Below are 21,462 nucleotides of genomic sequence, written 5' to 3'. Positions count from 1 at the left end.
TGTGCTGAGTTGTCCTCAGGCCACAATACCTGGTGCCAATTCATCTGGACTAAATGCACCCGAGAAGCAATATTGTCTCATATGTGTCAGTTAGCTTTCCTTTGTTTATTTTCTGCAGATGCAAACAAACCCTTGCAAACTCTCCTTTTAAAGCAGTATCTATTTGTTTCATTTTTAGTTCACAGTCAAAAATAAACACATGTGGACTTTTCCAAGTTTGTCTCTTTGACAAGCAGGTCACATAGACTCATCCCTGGTTCAAGTTGGTATGACAGGCAGGCAGGAGGCTGGAGGAACAAAGCAAGCCAGGCAGCATTAGGAGGTGGAGAAGTTGACGTTTCAGTGAAGCCACCTAGACATATTTTGCAGGGCTTCACATCACCTCGGCCAGCCTAGTTAATTTAGCTTGAATTAGAGAAGACAGTTATCATAAAGTCCAGCATTCATAACCACATTAGAAAAGGGAGCCCAGGTTAAAACACAGATGAGTTTTACTTGTGACTGTGTAAAGGGTAGAGCTTGTTAATTGTTAAGTTGTTGACATAAGTCTATGTTATGAAAATTCTCCTACTTAGGACATGTCCAGTGCTGATATTATATTTTTCAATTTTTATTTTATCTGGTTTACTCTTGGACTAAGAATCGGGTAAAATGACTGAGAAAATTGAGTCTCAAATGCATTTATCAATATCAATCAAATTTGGGATTAAAAGCAATCCAGTACTCTTTAATCGACTGTGAGCAAAGTTAAACTTTATTGTTGTCATTGAACATCATTGCCAGTGAATGATTTGATAAGAGTAACGCAGTGTGCATCCTCTAGTCAAGTGGCATCAGGCCAAGAGTTCTATTTTGAATTATAATTGGTTCAGCACCACAACTTTCTGTATGAAAACAAAATGCTGGTGTTACCAAAACCCTTTCCTAACACTGCCCCCACCCTGGATGCTTTTTCTGCCAAGTTTCTCCTCTTACCATGATGGCTGTGTTTTCTTATTGGATATGACTGCATGTGAACTATAAGACCATAGGACGTATGACCAAATTCAATTCCTAAGTTTACTTCAGTCTTGCTTGATGTGTACAAGACCTCAAGCCCACGAAGGAACACTGGCTGTGTTTTTTTTTCATTTTTGACAGGCTTTGAGACCATATGTAGCATCATTATCATGTTGTGGCAAACTCAACAAGAAACCATTGGAATAAGAAATGTGTTTTCCATTTATAGATGTGACAGGAAGATATATTGGTGACTTAGATTTCATTGTAGAAACATACTGAAAAAGCTCAATTTAAGTACATAATTTGTAAATGCCTCCTTTCATTGAAGGTTAGCAGCCTTGGACAGTGCATATTTTGTTCACTTGAATTTAGCATTCGCTGAGCTGCTTTTGTAAAGCTTTTTTGTACTTTCTCGATAAGACTGCTCATGACCTGCTGCTCAATGAATCATTGTTTTCATTCCTTGTTTCTAGCTCTTTTGTTAAAAAGTTGTGATATTTAAGGAATTTTTCCCACATGCCAACAATGCTTTCTCAGTACCTTGCAGGAAACCTCTTATCTACAGGTCTGCTGAAAGGCAACATGGTCACACCTTAATTTAAGAAATTGGAAGTTAGTGTTCAACATGTTACTGAATGCATAAACCAAGCCATTCTCTCCCTGGCGAATTATACCAATAAGAGGGACAAGAGCAGCATAGAATCCCTAAAGTGTGAAAACACACCATTCAGCCCATCGAGTCTCCAAAGAACAGCCCACCCAGCCCCAACTTCTAACCTATCCCTGTTATCCTGCATTTCCCATGGCTAACCCACATATCCTGGACACTGGGCAATTTAGCATGGCTTAACCTGCAGACCTTGTGGGATATTGTGGGAGGAAATCAGAACACCGGAAAAAACCCACACAGAACCCGGGGAGGACATGCAAACTCCACGCAGACAGCCACCCAAGGAATGGAATGGAACCTGGGTCCCGGGCGCTGTGAGGCAACAGTGCTGACCATTGAGTCACCAAGCACCTCAGCAGGTGTTGTGGGCATACAAGCAAGATTCCCTCAAAGCTGTGTGCAGATGCATGGCTTGGAAGCCACTGCCATGCACGGCCCAAGGATGTCTGGGCAGCAGTAAATGCTCGTGAAAGGCTGTTCACCCTACAGACAGTTAATTTTCCATTAGAGTGCCTCACCTCAGCACCACCGTTGGTATTCAAGGAACCTGGCGTCAGAGAAGGGGTCTCTGCTCAGTGATATTCCCTGCCCCCCCCCCCCCCCTTCCTCTTATAACACCAACCCTATGAGCCCCACCCAGCAAACCTCCCATCGTCTCCCATTCAGTTGCGAGCTTCAGTGATCTCTTCCTGAATTAGTATGTTGCCAGCTATTGCCAGTGCTGACATTGGCACTGACTGTGCCAATCTGCCAGCCTACAATTTAGATTAGATTAGATTACTTACAGAGTGGAAACAGGAACAGAGTTTCCATCCCCACGGCCGTGCCCGATATTCCTTAAACACAGCCAATCCTTTCTTTTAATCCCCAAGATTCCATAATTTATTGATTAATTTCTATCAGTTGGTTGATGAATTTGATAATGTTGGTCTTTCCTGTGTGGTCACATTTACAGCTTTGGTATCTGTTGGAATGGCCTTGAACAAATTGATAATGCTTTTTGCTTCATTCCTTTGGAATTAGTCTTGTTAACATCAAATTATAGTCTTTGAGGCTGGGTTTCCATTCCGGGCTCAGGGCCAAAAATTAAGACCAGTTTTCTTGACAAATTGGAAAGTGTCAGCCAGTTAGTAGCCAGTGAACAAGTTTGCTGTCTGATTAAGGACACATGTGGGAGGGTCCCCAGCAGATATTGATGGCAAGGAAAAGGGCACTTCAACGTGGAGGAGTCCTCGAAAGTAAAGGTCAGATTTTTAAAATAAAAAAGTAAAATTATTGCATCAGCTTTGCAATAATCCCCTCCACAGGACAATTAACAGCTGCAGATGAGGCCTTACGACCATGGTGGGTCCACGATGGGTTACTGCACTGAATTAGTTAAGGGCCATCCCTTCCTGCCGTCTGGCTGCATTGTTTCACTGGTCCTGTTGTGACCCAACGTGTAAAATCTGCATGCCATCTGGAAATCCTGACCAGATTCCAATCTGGTCTCTATAAAAATGGGTTGGGATCTTTAAACTGAACTGATTCAGTGGCTTGCACTTTGAATTTACGAGTCCAGTTGGTTCAGATCCCAACCCCATGGCCATCTGATAATCTTACCCTGAGTCTTTGCTGTATGTGGTTGAGCCTGCTCTGTTGTGTTATTATGACAAGCCGCAAAACTGTTCTCTAACATAACAGTGTGATGTTTTCAATTTCCAAAGTGAAAGATTCATTGTGACTGGCAATTAATGACAAGCTGTGGAAAGCTTATCATTTGAGATATGGAGAAAGTGAGGACTACAGATGCTGGAAATTAGAGTTAGAACATAGAACATAGAACATAGAACAATACAGCACAGAACAGGCCCTTCGGCCCACGATGTTGTGCCGAACTTCTATCCTAGATTAAGCACCCATCCATGTACCTATCCAAATGCCGCTTAAAGGTCGCCAATGAATCTGACTCTACCACTCCCACGGGCAGCGCATTCCATGCCCCCACCACTCTCTGGGTGAAGAACCCACCCCTGACATCTCCCCTATACCTTCCACCCTTCACCTTAAATTTATGTCCCCTTGTAACACTCTGTTGTACCCGGGGAAAAAGTTTCTGACTGTCTACTCTATCTATTCCTCTGATCATCTTATAAACCTCTATCAAGTCACCCCTCATCCTTCGCCGTTCCAACGAGAAAAGGCCGAGAACTCTCAACCTATCCTCGTATGACCTACTCTCCATTCCAGGCAACATCCTGGTAAATCTTCTCTGCACCCTCTCCAAAGCTTCCACATCTTTCCTAAAGTGAGGCGACCAGAACTGCACACAGTACTCCAAATGTGGCCTAACCAAAGTCCTGTACAGCTGCAACATCACCTCACGACTCTTGAATTCAATCCCTCTGCTAATGAACGATAATACTCCATAGGCCTTCTTACAAACTCTATCCACCTGAGTGGCAACCTTCAAAGATCTATGTACATAGACCCCAAGATCCCTCTGTTCCTCCACCTGACCAAGAACCCTACCATTAACCCTGTATTCCGCATTCTTATTTGTTCTTCCAAAATGGACAACTTCACACTTGGCAGGGTTGAACTCCATCTGCCACTCCTCAGCCCAGCTCTGCATCATATCTAAGTCCCTCTGCAGCCGACAACAGCCCTCCTCACTGTCCACAACTCCACCTATCTTTGTATCATCTGCAAATTTACTGACCCACCCTTCGACTCCCTCATCTAAGTCATTAATAAAAATTACAAACAGCAGAGGACCCAGAACTGATCCCTGCGGAACTCCACTTGTAACTGGACTCCATGCTGAATATTTACCATCTACTACCACTCTCTGACTTCGACCGGTTAGCCAGTTTTCTATCCAATTGGCCAAATTTCCCTCTATCCCATGCCTCCTGACTTTCCGCATAAGCCTACCATGGGGAACCTTATCAAATGCCTTACTAAAATCCATGTACACTACATCCACTGCTCTACCCTCATCCACATGCTTGGTCACCTCCTCGAAGAATTCAATAAGACTTGTAAGGCAAGACCTACCCTTCACAAATCCGTGCTGGCTGTCCCTAATCAAGCAGTGCCATTCCAGATACTCGTAAATCCTATCCCTCAGTACCCTTTCCATTACTTTGCCTACCACAGAAGTAAGACTAACTGGCCTGTAATTCCCGGGGTTATCCCTATTCCCTTTTTTGAACAGGGGCACAACATTCGCTACTCTCCAGTCCCCTGGTACCACCCCCGTTGCCAGTGAAGACGAGAAGATCATTGCCAACGGTACTGCAATTTCCTCTCTTGCTTCCCACATAATCCTAGGATATATCCCGTCAGGCCCGGGGGACTTGTCTATCCTCAAGTTGTTCAAAATGTCCAACACATCTTCCTTCCTAACAGATATCTCTTCTAGCTTATCAGTCCGTTTCACACTCTCCTCTTCAACAATACAGTCCCTCTCGTTCGTAAATACTGAAGAGAAGTATTTGTTCAAGACCTCTCCTATCTCTTCCGACTCAATACACAGACTCCCACCACTGTCCTTGATCGGACCTACCCTCGTTCTCGTCATTCTCAGGTTTCTCACATACGCATAGAATGCCTTGGGGTTATCCTTGATCCTATCCGCCAGGGATTTTTCATGCCCTCTCTTAGCTCTCCTAATCCCTTTCTTCAGGTCCCTTCTGGCTATCCTGTATCCCTCCACTGCTCTGTCTGAACCTTGTTTCCTCAACCTTATGTAAGCCTCCTTCTTCCTCTTTACTAGACATTCAACCTCCCTCGTCAACCAAGGCTCCCTCACACGACCATTTCTTTCCTGCCTGATCGGTACATACATATCAAGGACACGTCGTATCTGCTCCTTGAAAAAGTCCCACATTTCCACCACATCCTTCCCTGACAGCCTATGCTCCCAACGTATGCTCCTCAAATCCTGTCTTACAGCATCGTAATTTCCCTTCCCCCAATTGTAGAAACTTCCTTGTTGTGCGCACCTATCTCTCTCCATAACCAAGGTGAAAGTCACAGAATTGTGGTCGCCATCACCAAAATGTTCACCCACTAACAAGCCCACCACTTGTCCCGGTTCGTTACCGAGTACCAAATCCAATATGGCCTCCCCTCTGGTTGGACAATCTACATACTGCGTTAGAAAAGCTTCCTGGACACACTGCACAAACACCGCCCCATCCAATCTACTTGATCTAAAGAGCTTCCAATCAATATTTGGGAAGTTGAAGTCGCCCATGACTACGACCCTGTGGCTTCTGCACCTTTCCAAAATCTGTTTCCCAATCTGTTTCTCCACATCTCTGCTGCTATTGGGGGGCCTATAATAAACACCCAACAAGGTGACTGCACCTTTCCTATTTCTGACTTCAGCCCATACTACCTCCAGAGGCAGACCCCCTCAAACTTCCTTTCTGCAGCCGTTATACCATTTCTAATTAGCAATGCCACCCCCCCTCCTTTTTTACCACCCTCCCTAATCTTACTGAAACATCTGTACCCAGGAACCTCCAACAGCCATTCCTGTCCCTCATCTATCCATGTTTCCGTGATGGCTACAACATCGTAGTCCCAGGTACCGATCCATGCCTTAAGTTCACCCACCTTATTTCTGATACTCCTTGCATTGAAGTATACGCACTTGAGCCCATCTCTGTGTCTGTAAGTAGTCCCTGTCAGTGCTACCTTCTCCACAGCCTCCCTACAGTCTTGGACATCCTGACACACAGCTAGCTTACTTGCTGGACTACAAGTCCGGATCCCATCCCCCTGCCAAATTAGTTTAAACCCCCCCGAAGAGTGCTAGCAAACCTACCCCCCAGGATATTGGTGCCCTTCTGGTTCAGGTGCAACCCGTCCTGTTTATACAGGTCCCACCTTCCCCAGAATGCAGTCCAATTGTCCAAATATCTGAAGCCCTCCCTCCTACACCACATCACTGCATTTTAAGTGGTAATGCACAAGCCAAAGATTCAAACCACATTCTGCTGTTTAGAATTTTTCAGTGTATTCAAGTAGGTAACTTTTCAGTATGACCTATTTATTAACTTAACCTATTGGCAGTCACGATGTGTTGAATCCTTCTGTTTTGCGGATTCAGCTTGAAATTCTCACTTCATGCTAGGCCATCTGACAATCAACATGGACAATCATCACTAGACTGTTATTCCAGGTAATGTTCTAGGGCCTCAGATTTGAATCCTGCTACAGCATATGGTAGAATTTGAATTCAATAAAAATCTGGAATTAGGAGACTAATGAAGACCATCAAACAATTGTCGACTGTAGAGGAAAAACTAGTTTTCTAGGGAAGGAAACTGTCATCTGCCAACATGTGACTCCAGACCCACTGTAACATGGTTAACCCTTAACTGTTCTCTCATCAACTACGGAAGTGCTGACCTAGCCAGCGATGCCCTCAGCCCATGAATAAATACATTAAAAAATGAATGCATTCTGACCCCATTGTCCGATCAAGATCGTAAATAATCTGGAATTTTGCATTTCAGTTTCCCAAAAATTTCATCCCATAAATTGCATTGAATTTCAAAGGTCAGAGATCTTCTTTCAGGAGAATTTCCCAGGAGAGTGCATTCTTTGTTTGTCTCCTTTCCACTAATTTTGGACTTCCTCTGATTTGTTTGCCATCTCACTAAAGGGCTTTTCGATGCTTCAGGGCAGATTTACTCTGTTGTACTTTAGTGACAAATAGGTATGAACTTAAGTACACAAGTGCTTGAATAATTTTGCCTTTCATCTGAGTCTTTAAATGGATAACGTTTTGTTCATGCCATGTAATTTGGGTAAAGTGCTTCACAAGGAATCTGTATATTGTAACATTAAGCAGACTTGCCTAGTGACTCTATCCAGTCTATTAGAGGGGGGAAACATGAAAGCAAATTTACAAAATCCTGCAAAATAATTACACATGAGGCAGGTCATTTGAGTAAATTTTAACCTGGTCCAACATGTTCATTAAAAGCTGCAAATACGCACAGCAATAAGCAGCAGACAGGTCAGTTATTGTGTCATGTTTTATAATAGCTGTCAACAGGCACACTGAATAATGCATTTACCACCATACTGCCAATTCTAACATTTTTTTAAAAGTTGTGTTTGATGTGTAAGTTCTCCAGGAATACTTTTCAACTGTGTTAATTCAACAAAATTGGCTACTCATTCAGAAGCTAACAGCAGACAATTTCAAATCCCAACAAAATCCTGAACCAACCAGTATTTTGTTTCAAGAGTGCTAAATATTTAATAAATTTTTTGATGGTATTTGCATTTTAATATTTCACAGTTTATTGGCTGTAGTTTTGTCAGTCATTTTTACATTTTCACTTTGTTCTATTCTTGTTGGTTTGACTTATTTGGAAGCATTGTGCACTGTGTATTTTGTGTGAAGCTTACATAGACTATTTGGATAATCTGCTCGCTCATGAATTATTTATGACATTAAGTTAAAACTACAATCCATATGAAATTTCTGCAGATTAAATCGTTCGCTGGAAGTACTCTCTTTGAACAAGATAATCTGGTCTCTGCCTGCATTACAAACAGTTCATTGCCAGCAGTTCACTATTTGCTGTTTTATACCTGGTTTTATAGAATATGGACGCTGTTTACTAGATTTGTTTTGGAACGTTTGATTCAATTTGTATCATCGATAGTCACAGGTGAGGTGCTGGAATACTCTGGGTTGGTTAACGTGGTGCCACTGTTTAAGAAGGGTGGTAAGGACAAGCCAGGGAACTATAGACCAGCCTGACGTCAGTAGTGAACAAGTTGTTGGAGGGAATCCTGAGGGACAGGATGTACATGTACTTGGAAAGGCAAGGACTGATTAGGGATAGTCAACATGGCTTTGTGCGTGGGATATCATATCTCCCAAACTCGATTGAGTTTTTTGAAGAAGTAACAAAGAGGATTGATGGGGGCAGAGCAGTAGGTGTGATCTATATGGACTCCAGTAAAGCATTCGACAAGGTACCCATGGGAGACTGGTTAGCAAGTTTAGATCTCACGGAATACAGGGAGAACTAGCCATTTGGATACAGAACTGGCTCAAAGTTGGAAGACAGAGGGTTCTGGTGGAGGGTTGTTTTTCAGACTGGAGGCCTGTGACCAGTGGAGTGCCACAAGGATCAGTGCTGGGTTCTCGACTTTTTGTCATAAATGACTTGGATGTGAGCATAAGAGGTACGTTAGTAAGTTTGCAGATGATGCCAAAATTGGAGGTGTAGTAGACAGCAAAGAGGGTTACCTCAGATTACAACAGGATCTTGATCATAGGCCAAAGGGCTGAGAAATGGTAGATGGAGTTTAATTCAGATAAATGTGAGGTGCAGCATTTTGGGAAAGCAAATCTTAGCAGGACTTATACACTTAATGGTAAGGTCTTAGGGAGTGTTGCTGAATAAAGAGACTTTGGAGTGCAGGTTCATAACTCCTTGAAAGTGGAATTGCAGATAACTAAGATAGTGAAGAAGGTGTTTGGTATGCTTTCTTTTATTTGTCAGAGTATTGAGTACAGGAGTTGGGAGGTCATGTTGTGGCTGTACAGGACATTGGTTAGGCCACTGTTGGAATATTGCATGCAACTGTAGTGTCCTTCCTATCGGAAAAATGTTGTGAAACTTGAAAGGGTTCAGAAAAGATTTACAAGGATGTTGCCAGGGTTAAAAGATTTGAGCTATAGGGAGAGGCTTAACAGGCTGGGGCTGTTTTCCCTGAAGCATCAGAGGTGGAGGGATGACCTTATAGAGGTTTACAAAATCATGTGGGGCATGGATAGGATAGATAGACAAAGTCTTTTCCCTGGGGTTGGGGAGTTCAGAACTAGATGGCATAGGTTTAGGGTGAGAGGGGAAAGATATAAAAGAGACCTGTGGGGCAATGTTTTCACACAGAGGGTGCCAGAGGAAATGGTGAAGGCTGATATAATTGCAACATTTTAAGATGCATTTAGATGGGTATATGAATAGGAAGGGTTTTGAGGGATATGGGCCGGGTGCTGGCAGGTGGGACTGGATTGGGTTGGGATATCTGGTCGGCATGGACGGGTTGGACTGAAGGATCTGTTTCCGTGCTGTACATCTCTATGACTCTATAACTCTAAGTGAGACAAGACTTGAGTAAATGTATAGGTCAGGGAATTTAGAGACAACATGGGAGTTCAGTGCAGATGGGAAGGGGTGCTTCTTGCTTGCATTGTTTTAGCTCATAGTTTTTGTAAAATCTTTGTAACAGGATAAATTGAAGCCCAGGATCAGGGGTCCAGCACAAAAGAGTGATATCACAGTTGCATAGAAAATTGTGGAAAAAGTCTAATGTGGACATAGAGCTTGACAGAGATTATTGAAGTTTCTCAAACAAATAATGAGACAGAGTATGGACAAAGGGTCAGGAATCTAGTTTCAGGCACATCAGATAAGGGGAAAACTATGAGATGGGGGGCAGTCAATGCAGGACTGAGGGAATTATACTGAAATGCATGCAGTATCCAAAACAAAAGCTTGTAGTACAGATTGAAATTGGCAGGTACAATGTGGGTATCACAGATGTGGCTGCAAGGGGATCAGGGCTGGAAATGAATATCAAGGGATACACATCCTATTGAAAGGATAGGACAGAGGGTCAGGATTGCCATGTTGGAAGAAATTAAATTAAATCAATAGCAAGAAGTGACATATAGTCAGAAGGCATGGAATCGGTGTGAGTAAAATTGAAGAACCACAAAGTGTGTGAGCCTCCTAACAGGAGTCAGGAGATGGAAAAGGACGGTAAGAAAGCGACTATTATAATAATCATGAGGGTCTTCAATATGCAGGAGGACTGGGAAAATCAGCAGATCTCAAGAAAAGAAATTCATGGAATGTCTATGAGATGGTTTTTGAGCAGCTTATGGTAGAGCCCTTGAGGAAACAATCTTCTAGGAGAAAGTGAGGACTGCAGATGCTGGAGATCAGAGCTGAAAATGTGTTGCTGAAAAAGCGCAGCAGGTCAGGCAGCATCCAAGGAGCAGGAGAATTGACATTTCAGGCATGAGCCCTTCATGAGGAAGGTGTGCCAAGCAGGCTAAGATAAAAGGTAGGGAGGAGAGACTTGGGGGAGGGGAGTTGGAAATGCGATAGGTGGAAGGAGGTCAAGGTGAGGGTGATAGGCTGGAGTGGGGGTGGGGGCGGGGGCGGAGAGGTCAGGAAGATCTTCCTGACCTCTCCGGCCTATCACCCTCACCTTTACCTCCTTCCACCTATTGCTTTCCAACGCCCCTCCCCCAAGTCCCTCCTCCCTACCTTTTATCTTAGCCTGCTTGGCATACCTTCCTCATTCCTGAAGAAGGGCTCATGCCTGAAACGTCGATTCTCCTGCTCCTTGGATGCTGCCTGACCTGCGCTTTTCCAGCAACACATTTTCATCCTTGAGGAAACAGGCAATTCTGGATTGAGTGATGTGTAATGATGCAGACCTGATTTGAGAGCTTTAGGTAAAGGAGAGCCCAAGGGAGCAGTGACCATAATATGATAAAATGATGGAGTTCACCCTGTAGTTTGTGTGGGAGAAGTTGGAATCCAATTCAGTGGTATTACAATTGAATACAGATAACTGCAAAGATATGAGGGAGGCACTGGTCAGAGTTAACTGGAAGGGTAGCCCAGCAGAGAAGATGATAGAACAGCAGTGGTAGGAATTTCTGGGGATAATTTGGGAGGCACAGCATAAGCTTATCCCAAGGAAGAAGAAATATACTAAAGAGGATGTTGAGGCAACCGTGGAGGGCCAGGCAAGTTAGTAACAGCATAAAAGCAAAAGAAAATTCATACCATGTCAGAAGCCAGAGGATTGGCAATCCTTCAAACAATCAGAAGATAACTTTTTAAAAAAAAACAATAACAGGAAGAAATACAAAAATAAGCTAGCTTATACTTTAAAAGAAAATTGCAAGAGTTTTTTATTTTGGTATCTAAAAAGTGAGAGAGAGACAAGAATGCTTGGAAATGAGGCTGGAGAATGAATAATGGAGAACAAAGAAATTGCAGAGGAGCTAATAGGTACCATACATTAGTTTTCACGGTGCAAGACACCAGCAGCATAACAGAACATAACAGATAGTCAGGAGCCAGAAGTGAATATAATGGCCGTCACGAAGGAGAACATGCTGAGGTAACTGAAAGGTCTGAAGGTGGATAAATCATCCAGACTGGATGAATTACACCCCAGAGTTCTGAAGGAGATAGCTGAGGGGATTATGAAGGCATTGATGTTGATCTTCCAGGAATCTGGAGTCAGGGAGGGTCCCAGAGGACTGGAAAAAGGGCTAATGTAGCACCACTGGTTAAGAAGGGAGGAAGATGGCAGGAAATGGTAGGCTGACTTCCAATATTGGTAAGATTTTAGAGTCCATTATTAAGGATGAGATTGCAGCATACTTGGAAGTGCCTGCTAAAATACCGTTACACTGCTTCATCAAGAGGAGGTCATGTCTGACAAATGTGTTAGAATTCTTTTGAGGCGGTAACGAGTAAGTCACACAAAAGAGAGCCGGTGGACGTGGTCTATTTGGATTTCCAAAAAGCCTGTGACAAAATGCTGCACAGGAGGCTGCTAAATAAGATAAGAGCCCATGGTATTAGAAGGCAGAGAGCAGGAGTAAAGGCACCTTTTTTGAGGATGGCAGCTGGTGACTAGTGGAGTTACACAGGGGTCTGAGAATATATACTATTAATAGTTTACATTAATGATCTGGAGAAAGGAACTGAGGGCATTGTTGCTAAGTTTGCAGATGTGGTGCAGGAAGTGTTGAGGAAATGAGGGTGTGGGTGAGTTTCAGAAGGGCTTGGGCAGGCTCGGAGAACGGGCAAAGAAGTGCCAAATGGAATACAATGTGCGAAAATGTAAGGTTATGCACGTTGTTAGGAAGAACAGAGGCTTAGACTATTTTCTAATCAGGGAAGTGCTTTGGAAATCTAAAACACAAAAAGGGATTTGGGAGTCCAAATTTAGGATTCGTTTAAGATTAATATGCAGGTTGGCAGTAGGAAGGCAAATGCAATATTAGCATTCATTCCAAGAGTGTTAGAATAGAAGAGCGAGATGTCCTGCTGAGACTGTATAAGGCTGTATAGACTACTTTCTAAATGGGGCGAACATTCAGAAATCTGACGTGCAAAGGGACTTTGGGTCCTAGTCCAGGATTCTCTCGGGATAAATTTGCAAGTTGAGTCGATAATTAGGAAGGTGAATATATTGTTGGCATTTATTTCGAAAGAACTAGACTATAAAAGCAGAGATGTACTTCTGAGGCTCTATAAGATTCTGGTCAGATCATATTTAAACTATTGTGCGCGATTTTGGGCCCCATACCTCAGGAAGGCTGTACTAACCCTGGAGGGGGTCCAGAGGAGATTCACGGGAATGATCCCAGGAATGAAAATCTTAACAAATGAGGAACGTTTGAGGACTCTGGGGCTATATTCGATGGAGTTTAGAAGGCCGAGGGAGGATCTGAATGAAACTTACAGAATACTGACTGGCTTGGATAGATTGGACATTGGGAAGATGTTTCCAGTTGCAGGAGAGACAAGGACCTGAGGGCGCAGCCTTAACGTAAAGGGAAGAATCCTTTAGATTAGAGATAAGGAGAAACCTTTTCAGCCAGAAAATGGTGAATCTGTGGAATTTATATCCTAAAGAAGGCTGTGCGGGCCAGTTCATTGAATATATTTAAATCAGAGGTAGATTCTTGATTGCCAAAGGGATCAAAGATTAAACAGGAAAATGGGTTTGAAAAAACGATCAGCTATGATTGAAAGGCGGAGTAGACTTGATGAGCAGACCGCATTTGAAATGTACTGATCAGTTTTGGGCTCCATATCTCTGGAAGGATGTGCTGGCCTTGGAGAAGCTCAAGAGGAGCATTACAAGGAAGATCCCTGGAGTGAAGGGCTTGTCATGTGGGGAGCAATTGAGGACTCCTGAGTCTGTACTCCATGGAGTTTAGGTGGATGAGGGGGAGGCATCTCAATGAAACTTACAGACTACTGAGAGGCCTGGAGAGAATGGACATGGAGAAGATGTTTCCACTAAGTGGAGAGATTAGGTACTGAGGGCACAGCCTCAAAATGAAGGGATCACCCTTCAAGAACTAAGATGAGGGAGAATTTCTTCAGCCACAGGGTTGTTAATCTGTAGAACTCATTGCCACGGAAGACTGTAGAGGACAAGTCATTAAATGTATTTATGACAGGTTCTTGATTGGTAAGAGGCTCAGGGGTTACAGAGACAAGGCAGGAGAATGGGGTTGAGAAATATATCAGCCATAATCAAAAGGTGAAGCAGATGAAAGGACCAAATGGACTAATTCTGTTCCTGTATCTTTTAGTCTCATTAAGGTCTCAAATACTTCTGAAATTCAACAATTGACTACAATTTTGTGGGGACAAATACTGATTTAACATTATTAAAATGTACAGATGTCAAACTTTGAATTTAGACCATAGTTAAGTACACATTAACAATGCTAATGCAACAATTACTAAAGGGTTTGTAATATATTTGTGTTTGGTTGCCATTATTTACTGCTTTGTTTTTATGAAAGCATGCCAAAGACGTTTATGAAAAGTTTGAAGAAGAAATTAGTCTTGGCAGCAATCAAAAATGTGTAGCTATTAAATTGACTGCCTGTTATAATCACTGGCCCACATTCATTTATTTAGAAGTCAGTGGCTGATTATATAGAAGTCGCTATGACACTGCACATTTGTGCTCCTACCCAGAAAAAGTTCTACTCCGTGATATGAACAGCGATTAGCGGAGGCCATGGTCTAATTATATTGTCACTAGACTATTAATCCAGATAATGTTCTGAGGACTTGGGCTTGAACCCCACTGTGGCAGATCGTGGAATTTGAATTCAAGAAAAATCTGGAAATAATAGTCAAGTCATGATCATATAAATCTTTGCTGTTTGTCAGAAAAACCCAATGTCCTTTCAGGAAAGAAACTGCTGTCAGTATCTACTCTGGTCTACATGAACTCCAGACCCACAGTAATGTGGTCAACTCTTAACTGCATTCTGGGCAATTAAAGAGGGGCAATAAATGTTGACCGAGCCAGTGACATGCACATCCCATGACTGAGTTAATGTCCTCAAGTAAATGAAAAAGTCACAGAACATTTATCTGGAAATAAGGACTATGAAGATACTTAACAACCTTTCTTTGACTCGGGGACATTAAGGACTGCAGGCTCTGGAAGCTAACATCAATAGATGTGAATCTGGAAAAGCACAGCAAGTCTGACAGCATCGGACGAGCAGGAAAGACAACATTTCGAGCCAAAACCCTTGTTCAGGTTTTGGCCTGAAACGTTTTTCCTGCTGTGCCTTTCCAGCTTCACACCTATTGAAACTGACCTTCCTTTTGTTTTTATTTTTTCTGCTTCTGTCCTTTCCTCCCTTTCCTTCTTTTCCTTTCTCTCCTTCCCTCCCTTCCACCCAGAGTCGAGCAGTGTATTAGGATTTTTAGAAGTCACTTAGGGCCACAGGTTATGTGTGGCCAAAGTTGGAAGTTCAGAGGTCAGTAGGTACATAACTTATTGGGACTCGATGAGAAGTCAAGAGCATTTGAAAAGCTCTGTACAGTTAGAACCAAGATAGAAATTAAGAAGTCAATAGACACAGCAGAGTGTTGGACTAGGGTGCAGGAAAAGTCCTTGGAGCTGCTGGATTTCAGAAGAACCCAGGAATAGTTCACTGTAGCTGTGAATGAAGGTGAAGGAAACACACAAAAGCTGTATTTGCTTTGTAAACTGACCCAAATTGTAGTTCAGGTAACAAACCTGGGGCAATACTGGCTTGGCAGACCTGTTTCTTTGTGAAAAGTTGGATGAAGTACATTTCCCAGAATCTAGGAAGCAAAGTCTGGGAAAGGGAAGCATATCACCAGACTTAGAGCAGTCTTTATGGCAGCTGTTGAGGGAATCTCAAGGCCAGATCATCGAAAGGGTGCAATTGGAGACTCTTATGAAATTCTGTCGTGGCCTGTTTTGTAGCCAAAATATCTGGGACACTGACAATGCTGAGAAATCCATGGGATCTTTCTCAATTAGAATTGCAGTTTGATGTGGTCACTGTTGTTTGTCTGTTATCCATATTTGTCTTCTGTTTATTTTGTGATGTTAGAATATTTCATATCCGTCTTTGCACTGTCTAAACCTTTTTTTTGTCAATAATCTTTGCATGTTTGTTTAAGTTTTATTTGTAATAAATGAATAAGAAAGAATTAAGCATTACTGAATAATATAGTGAAGAAATGATTTGGAGATGCCGGGGTTGGACGGGAATGTACAAAGTTAAAAATCTCACAACACCAGGTTATAGTCCAACAGGTTTAATTGGAAGTGCACTAGCTTTCGGACCGTCGCTCCGAAAGCTAGTGTGCTTCTAATTAAACCTATTGGACTATAACCTGGAGTTGTGTGACTTTTAACATAGTGAAGAAAGGAACAGTCTTTAGCAATCAACGCACCTCTCTTACCTGTGGCAGTAAAAAAAAAAGTACAACTGTTAACCATTACATACAGAACAAGTTGTTACACTAGAAGTTCTGACCTGGATTTTATGATTTGACACTTAACTCATTTAATTGTATGTGACTTTCATGAGACTACCATAATCATCAGCTTTATTTCTCTGTTGTATGGCAGACGTATACTGCTTGTTTAGAACAGCAATCATTTCGAAAAAATTAGAGTTCTAAAATGGAGGCTATTAAAAATTAAGTTATGCACTTCTTGTATAATGACAGTGGGAGCATTTAAATTCACTGAAATTAAGCGTTTTAACACTTGAATACAATTTGCTTGCTGCCAGAATAATTCTTTTTACAGCCTATTTGGTTAATATGCCCTGCAATTTTTTTTCCACTTTTTAAGATCAGATTCCTGAGATTACTGATCTGGAGAATGGTGGCCTGTGTGATATGCGAATCTATGAGTGCAACAGCATCCGAGTATTTGGTCTGGGCTTCAGGGACTCGCCCAGTCTCCAGTGTGAAGCTACTACTGTAAAGGTAAGAGGTATGCACTCATTTGGATGCTTTAGCAGAATTGTCCATTCCCTTGCCAGTGCTTATTCTGGCTTGTGGGTCTGTAAAATTCCCCAGGTGGTCCTTCGGCTCACGTACCTTGAACTATCTGCAATTTTATGAGCAGCTGGTGAAGCCTAAGGCCACAAGCCCACCATCACCCCATTCCTGCCCAGTGTCCATCCTGAAACTGACAGGAAGCGTTCAAGGGCAGGTGGAAAATGGGCCGGTAACACTGATCAGTCCTCAGCCCTCTTTCATATTGGGGGATACAAGCACTCTCAAGCACAGCCAGACCCTCACACACCACCAACCCCACCCCATTCCACTCACATTCTCTCTTCCCCCCCCCCCCCCCCCCCCCCCACCAGCACCAACCTACCCCACCCCCATACTGGCGTATACATCAAGAGGTTATGTCTCTAGAAAATGAAAACACCTCAGTGTGCAATTCCCTGCTAATTCTTTGTGTTGCAGGGGCAGGTAGTCATATGATGAATCCTAACCCACAGTCCCATTTATACATCTCTTATCCTTTGTGTCAATAAAACCTTAAAGACTATCATCTGACTGATAAACAAGATATTGTGAGCTATTAATGTGTGACAAACACATTTTTAAACAAATTACCATCATTGAAGCATCTGCAGGTGAAAATCTGATTCATATATAAGAAAAAAATCTATTGACATTCTTTCTGCAAAGATTTATGAGATATTAAATGATATGGATTTTTTTTCAAGGACATACAAATTGCTGAGTATATTTTGCTGCACAGCATGAAGTATGGACTGAAAAACCAATAAAGCCAAATTTATTCTCAGCTAAATCTTAAACAGGACAACAATTTACTTCTATAGCGATAGAATTGAAGACTCAAGAGTTGAAGATAGTTCGTTAGACAGCACTTGGAAAGTCTCTGGTCACAAGGGCCAGGGCTTTTAGGATAGAAAGGTTTCTCATTCTGCCAACTGAGGAGTTGGTGTCTATGTGTGTCAGCTAATGCTGACTTTCTGTAGCCAATAAACATTTCAAGGAGCAATACTTGGATAGGGTCATCCTCATCCTGATAGACCAGACACAGCAATGGACAGAGCTGGGACAGCAAGTAGTCAGCTGAGTTGAAGACCATGATTTTCCCTCTTTCTCGCTCAGTTTAGGACCAAATGTGTTATATGTAGACTAAATCACTGGCCCCATTGCCTGTTTCTATATCATATATTCTATGTAATACTACCTAATAAAAAGACCAAGGGCTTAATTTTTGGCCCCAGCCAAGTTTGCTTAAAAAAGACTCCACTGGCCTGCATGTCAAATCTGAAATAACTCCACAAAAGCTGGTAACCCATTAGCAAGTCACCCTTTATTTAGACATACATTGTGCATGACACTGACCCAGCTAGCACAGAGCCAGCTCTGAGTGAACTTAATCTCTGGCTCTCCTGTTTATATCTGACAGCCAGGACTCTTTGATTGGACAACGTTAACAGCCGCAAATCAGAGAAATCTTATTTTGAGATCCACGTGGCTGACCCTGTTCCAATCATAACATGCTTCTGGCTCCAAGCTGCCAGATACACACATCCTTCCCAACTTGAAGCACTCTCTCCCTTCTCTTGTATTGCAACCTGCTGCTTCTTTCAAGCTGTAAGGCTACAAATTGGCTATCCAGCTTTGCAAATCTTCCAGTCTTCCTTAGTTGGATAGACTGCACAAAGTTTAGGAGCTGGTCACCTCGCACCTTTGACTGTAAAATGACTGCGCCTACTACATTATATGCCTGTTGCTTTTATTGGATGCTTGTGGAGGTTAAGCTGGAATGAAAGGTCCTCATTATTGTTGGCACTTGCAATCTCCTGTTGAGTGTGTGCCAGTCAGCTTGAACTTGAGAATCAGGACAATGATATGCACCCTCCATGCAGAGGTATCCCACTGTCAGGGGCCTTCATGTCCTGTTGTTTTGAGGATCCTACCTCTTAGCATTAGTTGGGTGGCCTGAGGAAAATTGCAATGACGGTTTCCCATACTTTTGGCCTTTTACCCACAGTTTAGTCTGATGATGAGCTTAAGAAGTGTGAGGGAAAAATCATCCTCTGAGAAGGAATAAACAAATTCATGTTGATGCAATGCAGTTCTGTAAAATTCGGATTCAGACTTTCTCTTAATGCAGTATTTAATGCTGATTGACTGACAGAGGAAAAATGTTCTTACCTACAACCATGACAAACCTTGAGCAAAAAAACCAACAAAATGCATTTCAAAACATTTTATTTTATTCGGCCTTATTGATTTGGTTTATGCATTCTATTAAATCAAAGTGTAGGATTTATAGATGAGTCCCTTTCGTAAGCAGGACCATTGATCTTGTATGGCAGGTGGTTTGTTATTGCTTTGAACTACTCAGAAACCAAACCTTTCACTGCATCAATGACTTAATATACAAAATTGGAGGCTCTGGCAGAAATCTAAAATGTAATCCAAGTTGTATCTAATCATTTGCCCTATTCAAACAATATTTGAACACGGTTATTTATCTTTGCTGTCAACTTTGAACCTCTTTTGCATCACACATTGAAGCCAGAATTCCTGTAGAATGAAATGTTTAACTCAGTTGGCTGGACATTTGGTTTATGAAGCAGTGTGATGCCGACAGCGTGGTTCAATTCCTGCACCACCTGAAGTTACCATACAGGACTTTCCCTCTCAACCTCTCCCCTCACCTGAGGTATGGTGGCCCTCAAGTTAAATCACCACCAGTTGTCTCTCTAATGAGAGAGCCGCCCTAAGGTCTGGTAATGCTATAGTGATACAATACAACAGCCCTTAATCTTTCAACATATCTTTGTTTCAAATATTTGATTGCACTTTCAATGAGAAGGCTGTGAAAGTGCCATAGTCAAATTAATATCAAGCTTTGTACAATTCTAATACCGTATCGAGGAATCTCACCTGTTGCCAATTCACATTGGGGGAAATACTGCAAATAATTTTCCAGTGCGGCCTATTGGCGGCAATGTTCCTCATTCTTAAAGCAGTCATAAAATTTCAGGCTTCATATCAATTTGATTTCCTGCTAACTTGCATTTTTAACAGTACACAAAAGCCAGTTTGCCGCCTCAGGTAGATATGCAAGGCTGCATAATACTATTCAAAGTGTCCTGGCCAATACTACTCCCTCAACAAACATCGAACATCAGAATATTAGGTTGTTATCTCACTGTTTGTGAGACCCTGCTGTAAATAAACTGTATCCTGCTTTCCTTGCCCTGCACTAAAAATCCCAAAGTGCTTCATTGGCTTAGGTCCCAATATACACAAAGTGCTACAAATGCAAGCACTTTGCTTTGTTCTTTGCATCTATAATTGTAAAGAAGTATTCTGCTGGTTTTACCATCAAAAATGTAATTATCCGTGGCTTATTTTACAATGTAGTTATCAATAATACATTAAATAAAGTGTTAGATGATGCATAAATTAAACTTTATGATCAGCAGACCCTGTAGAAGATCAGAGAATGATCACAGTTTAAGAAAAATGGATGAATATCCTGTGGTGAAATTGTAATTGTACATTTTAATGTATTTGGAGCATAACATTAATACATCTGCAATGTGAGCTGACAGATTAAGGGCATCTGTCTATTTGTTTTGGCAGCATATATGTTAGAGCAATTTTAGACTCGTGCTGTGGCCATTTAACAGTAGATGCACCATTAAATATGGTGGCAACTGATATATTGACAGTAACAGAGTTACAGGTCCAGTAACTGCTACTTGACATTGTGGTATTTCCCAATATGACCACTGCTGGTACTTTTGTGGTATTCACCACCTTTACCAATGTGTGGCACTGTGTAAGGCTTGGTGGAGGTAGTTCACTGCCACTGATCCTTCTTTGAAGTTGCTTTGTCTTCTGCCTGTGTGGTGATTAGTGGTATTTTCTACAAAGTCTGAACTGAACTGTTGTGGAACTTTTATGCATATAGATAATTTATGAAGAAAGCATAGTTTTGCGGAAAAAAGTGATAGATGATAAACACTGTAGAATATCTACAGAAGAAGTACTGTTCTCTGATAACAAGAAGGTGAATTGCACAGCAGCAATAAATGCATCTACATTTGGTTAGGAATAATTATTAGGAGATCAGGGAGCAAGTACAGATATACCAGCACCCTCTGAAAACACAAGTAGAATTCCTTGTTTCCACAGACTGTATGCAACATCAGTAGAATTAGTGAAATCATTGTAACATGAACATCAATAACTTAAGAGAAGCTATCTTATATGCCAGAGGTTTTGACCACCCAGTAACTGGTGCTTTCAGCGAGCATAAATCAATATTGATTTTGATTGTGAGAAGCAAATGAGGTTGAGGCTTAGAATTTACAAATTGGTGCTTTCTTCTGTGGTGGTTAATGGGCTCTCACAGATCACAATGTGAACATGTGGTTTCTGTTTTCTGCTAATGTGGAGAGCAGTATGTGAATGAAGAATGGATTCTGGGAGCTACGCAAATAACGACGGCAACGTTCCTGAGTACCAAAGCTGTTGATTGCCAAATTCCAGCACTGACAAGTTTAACTGCTGAGTCTGTGGATTTCATGTTTTCAGATAAACCTTTTGCCAGGTGGCAAATAAAGGTAAGACGTTGAAACACTGAAGCCAAAAACATTCTAGACTGAAAATCAAACTGTAATT

General features: G+C 42.0%; 1 protein-coding gene across 6 annotated transcripts in view; it reads left to right on the top strand.

The window, feature by feature from the left end:
- The window catches only part of LOC140482362 (von Willebrand factor D and EGF domain-containing protein), a 303,821-nt gene that overhangs the window by 187,738 nt on the left and 94,621 nt on the right, over positions 1-21,462 (top strand). For all 6 annotated transcript variants that reach the window (XM_072579721.1, XM_072579723.1, XM_072579720.1 and 3 more), the window contains 2 exons: positions 16,613-16,749; positions 21,243-21,404. In XM_072579721.1, coding sequence (XP_072435822.1) covers positions 16,613-16,749; positions 21,243-21,404 — 299 coding nt within the window. The remainder of the gene's footprint in view (positions 1-16,612; positions 16,750-21,242; positions 21,405-21,462) is intronic.

Source organism: Chiloscyllium punctatum, chromosome 10 (assembly GCF_047496795.1).
Source record: "Chiloscyllium punctatum isolate Juve2018m chromosome 10, sChiPun1.3, whole genome shotgun sequence".
In the NCBI taxonomy this organism is placed as follows: domain Eukaryota; kingdom Metazoa; phylum Chordata; class Chondrichthyes; order Orectolobiformes; family Hemiscylliidae; genus Chiloscyllium; species Chiloscyllium punctatum.
Note: the sequence above shows the minus strand (reverse complement) of the source record. Positions and strands in the feature narration are given on the sequence as shown.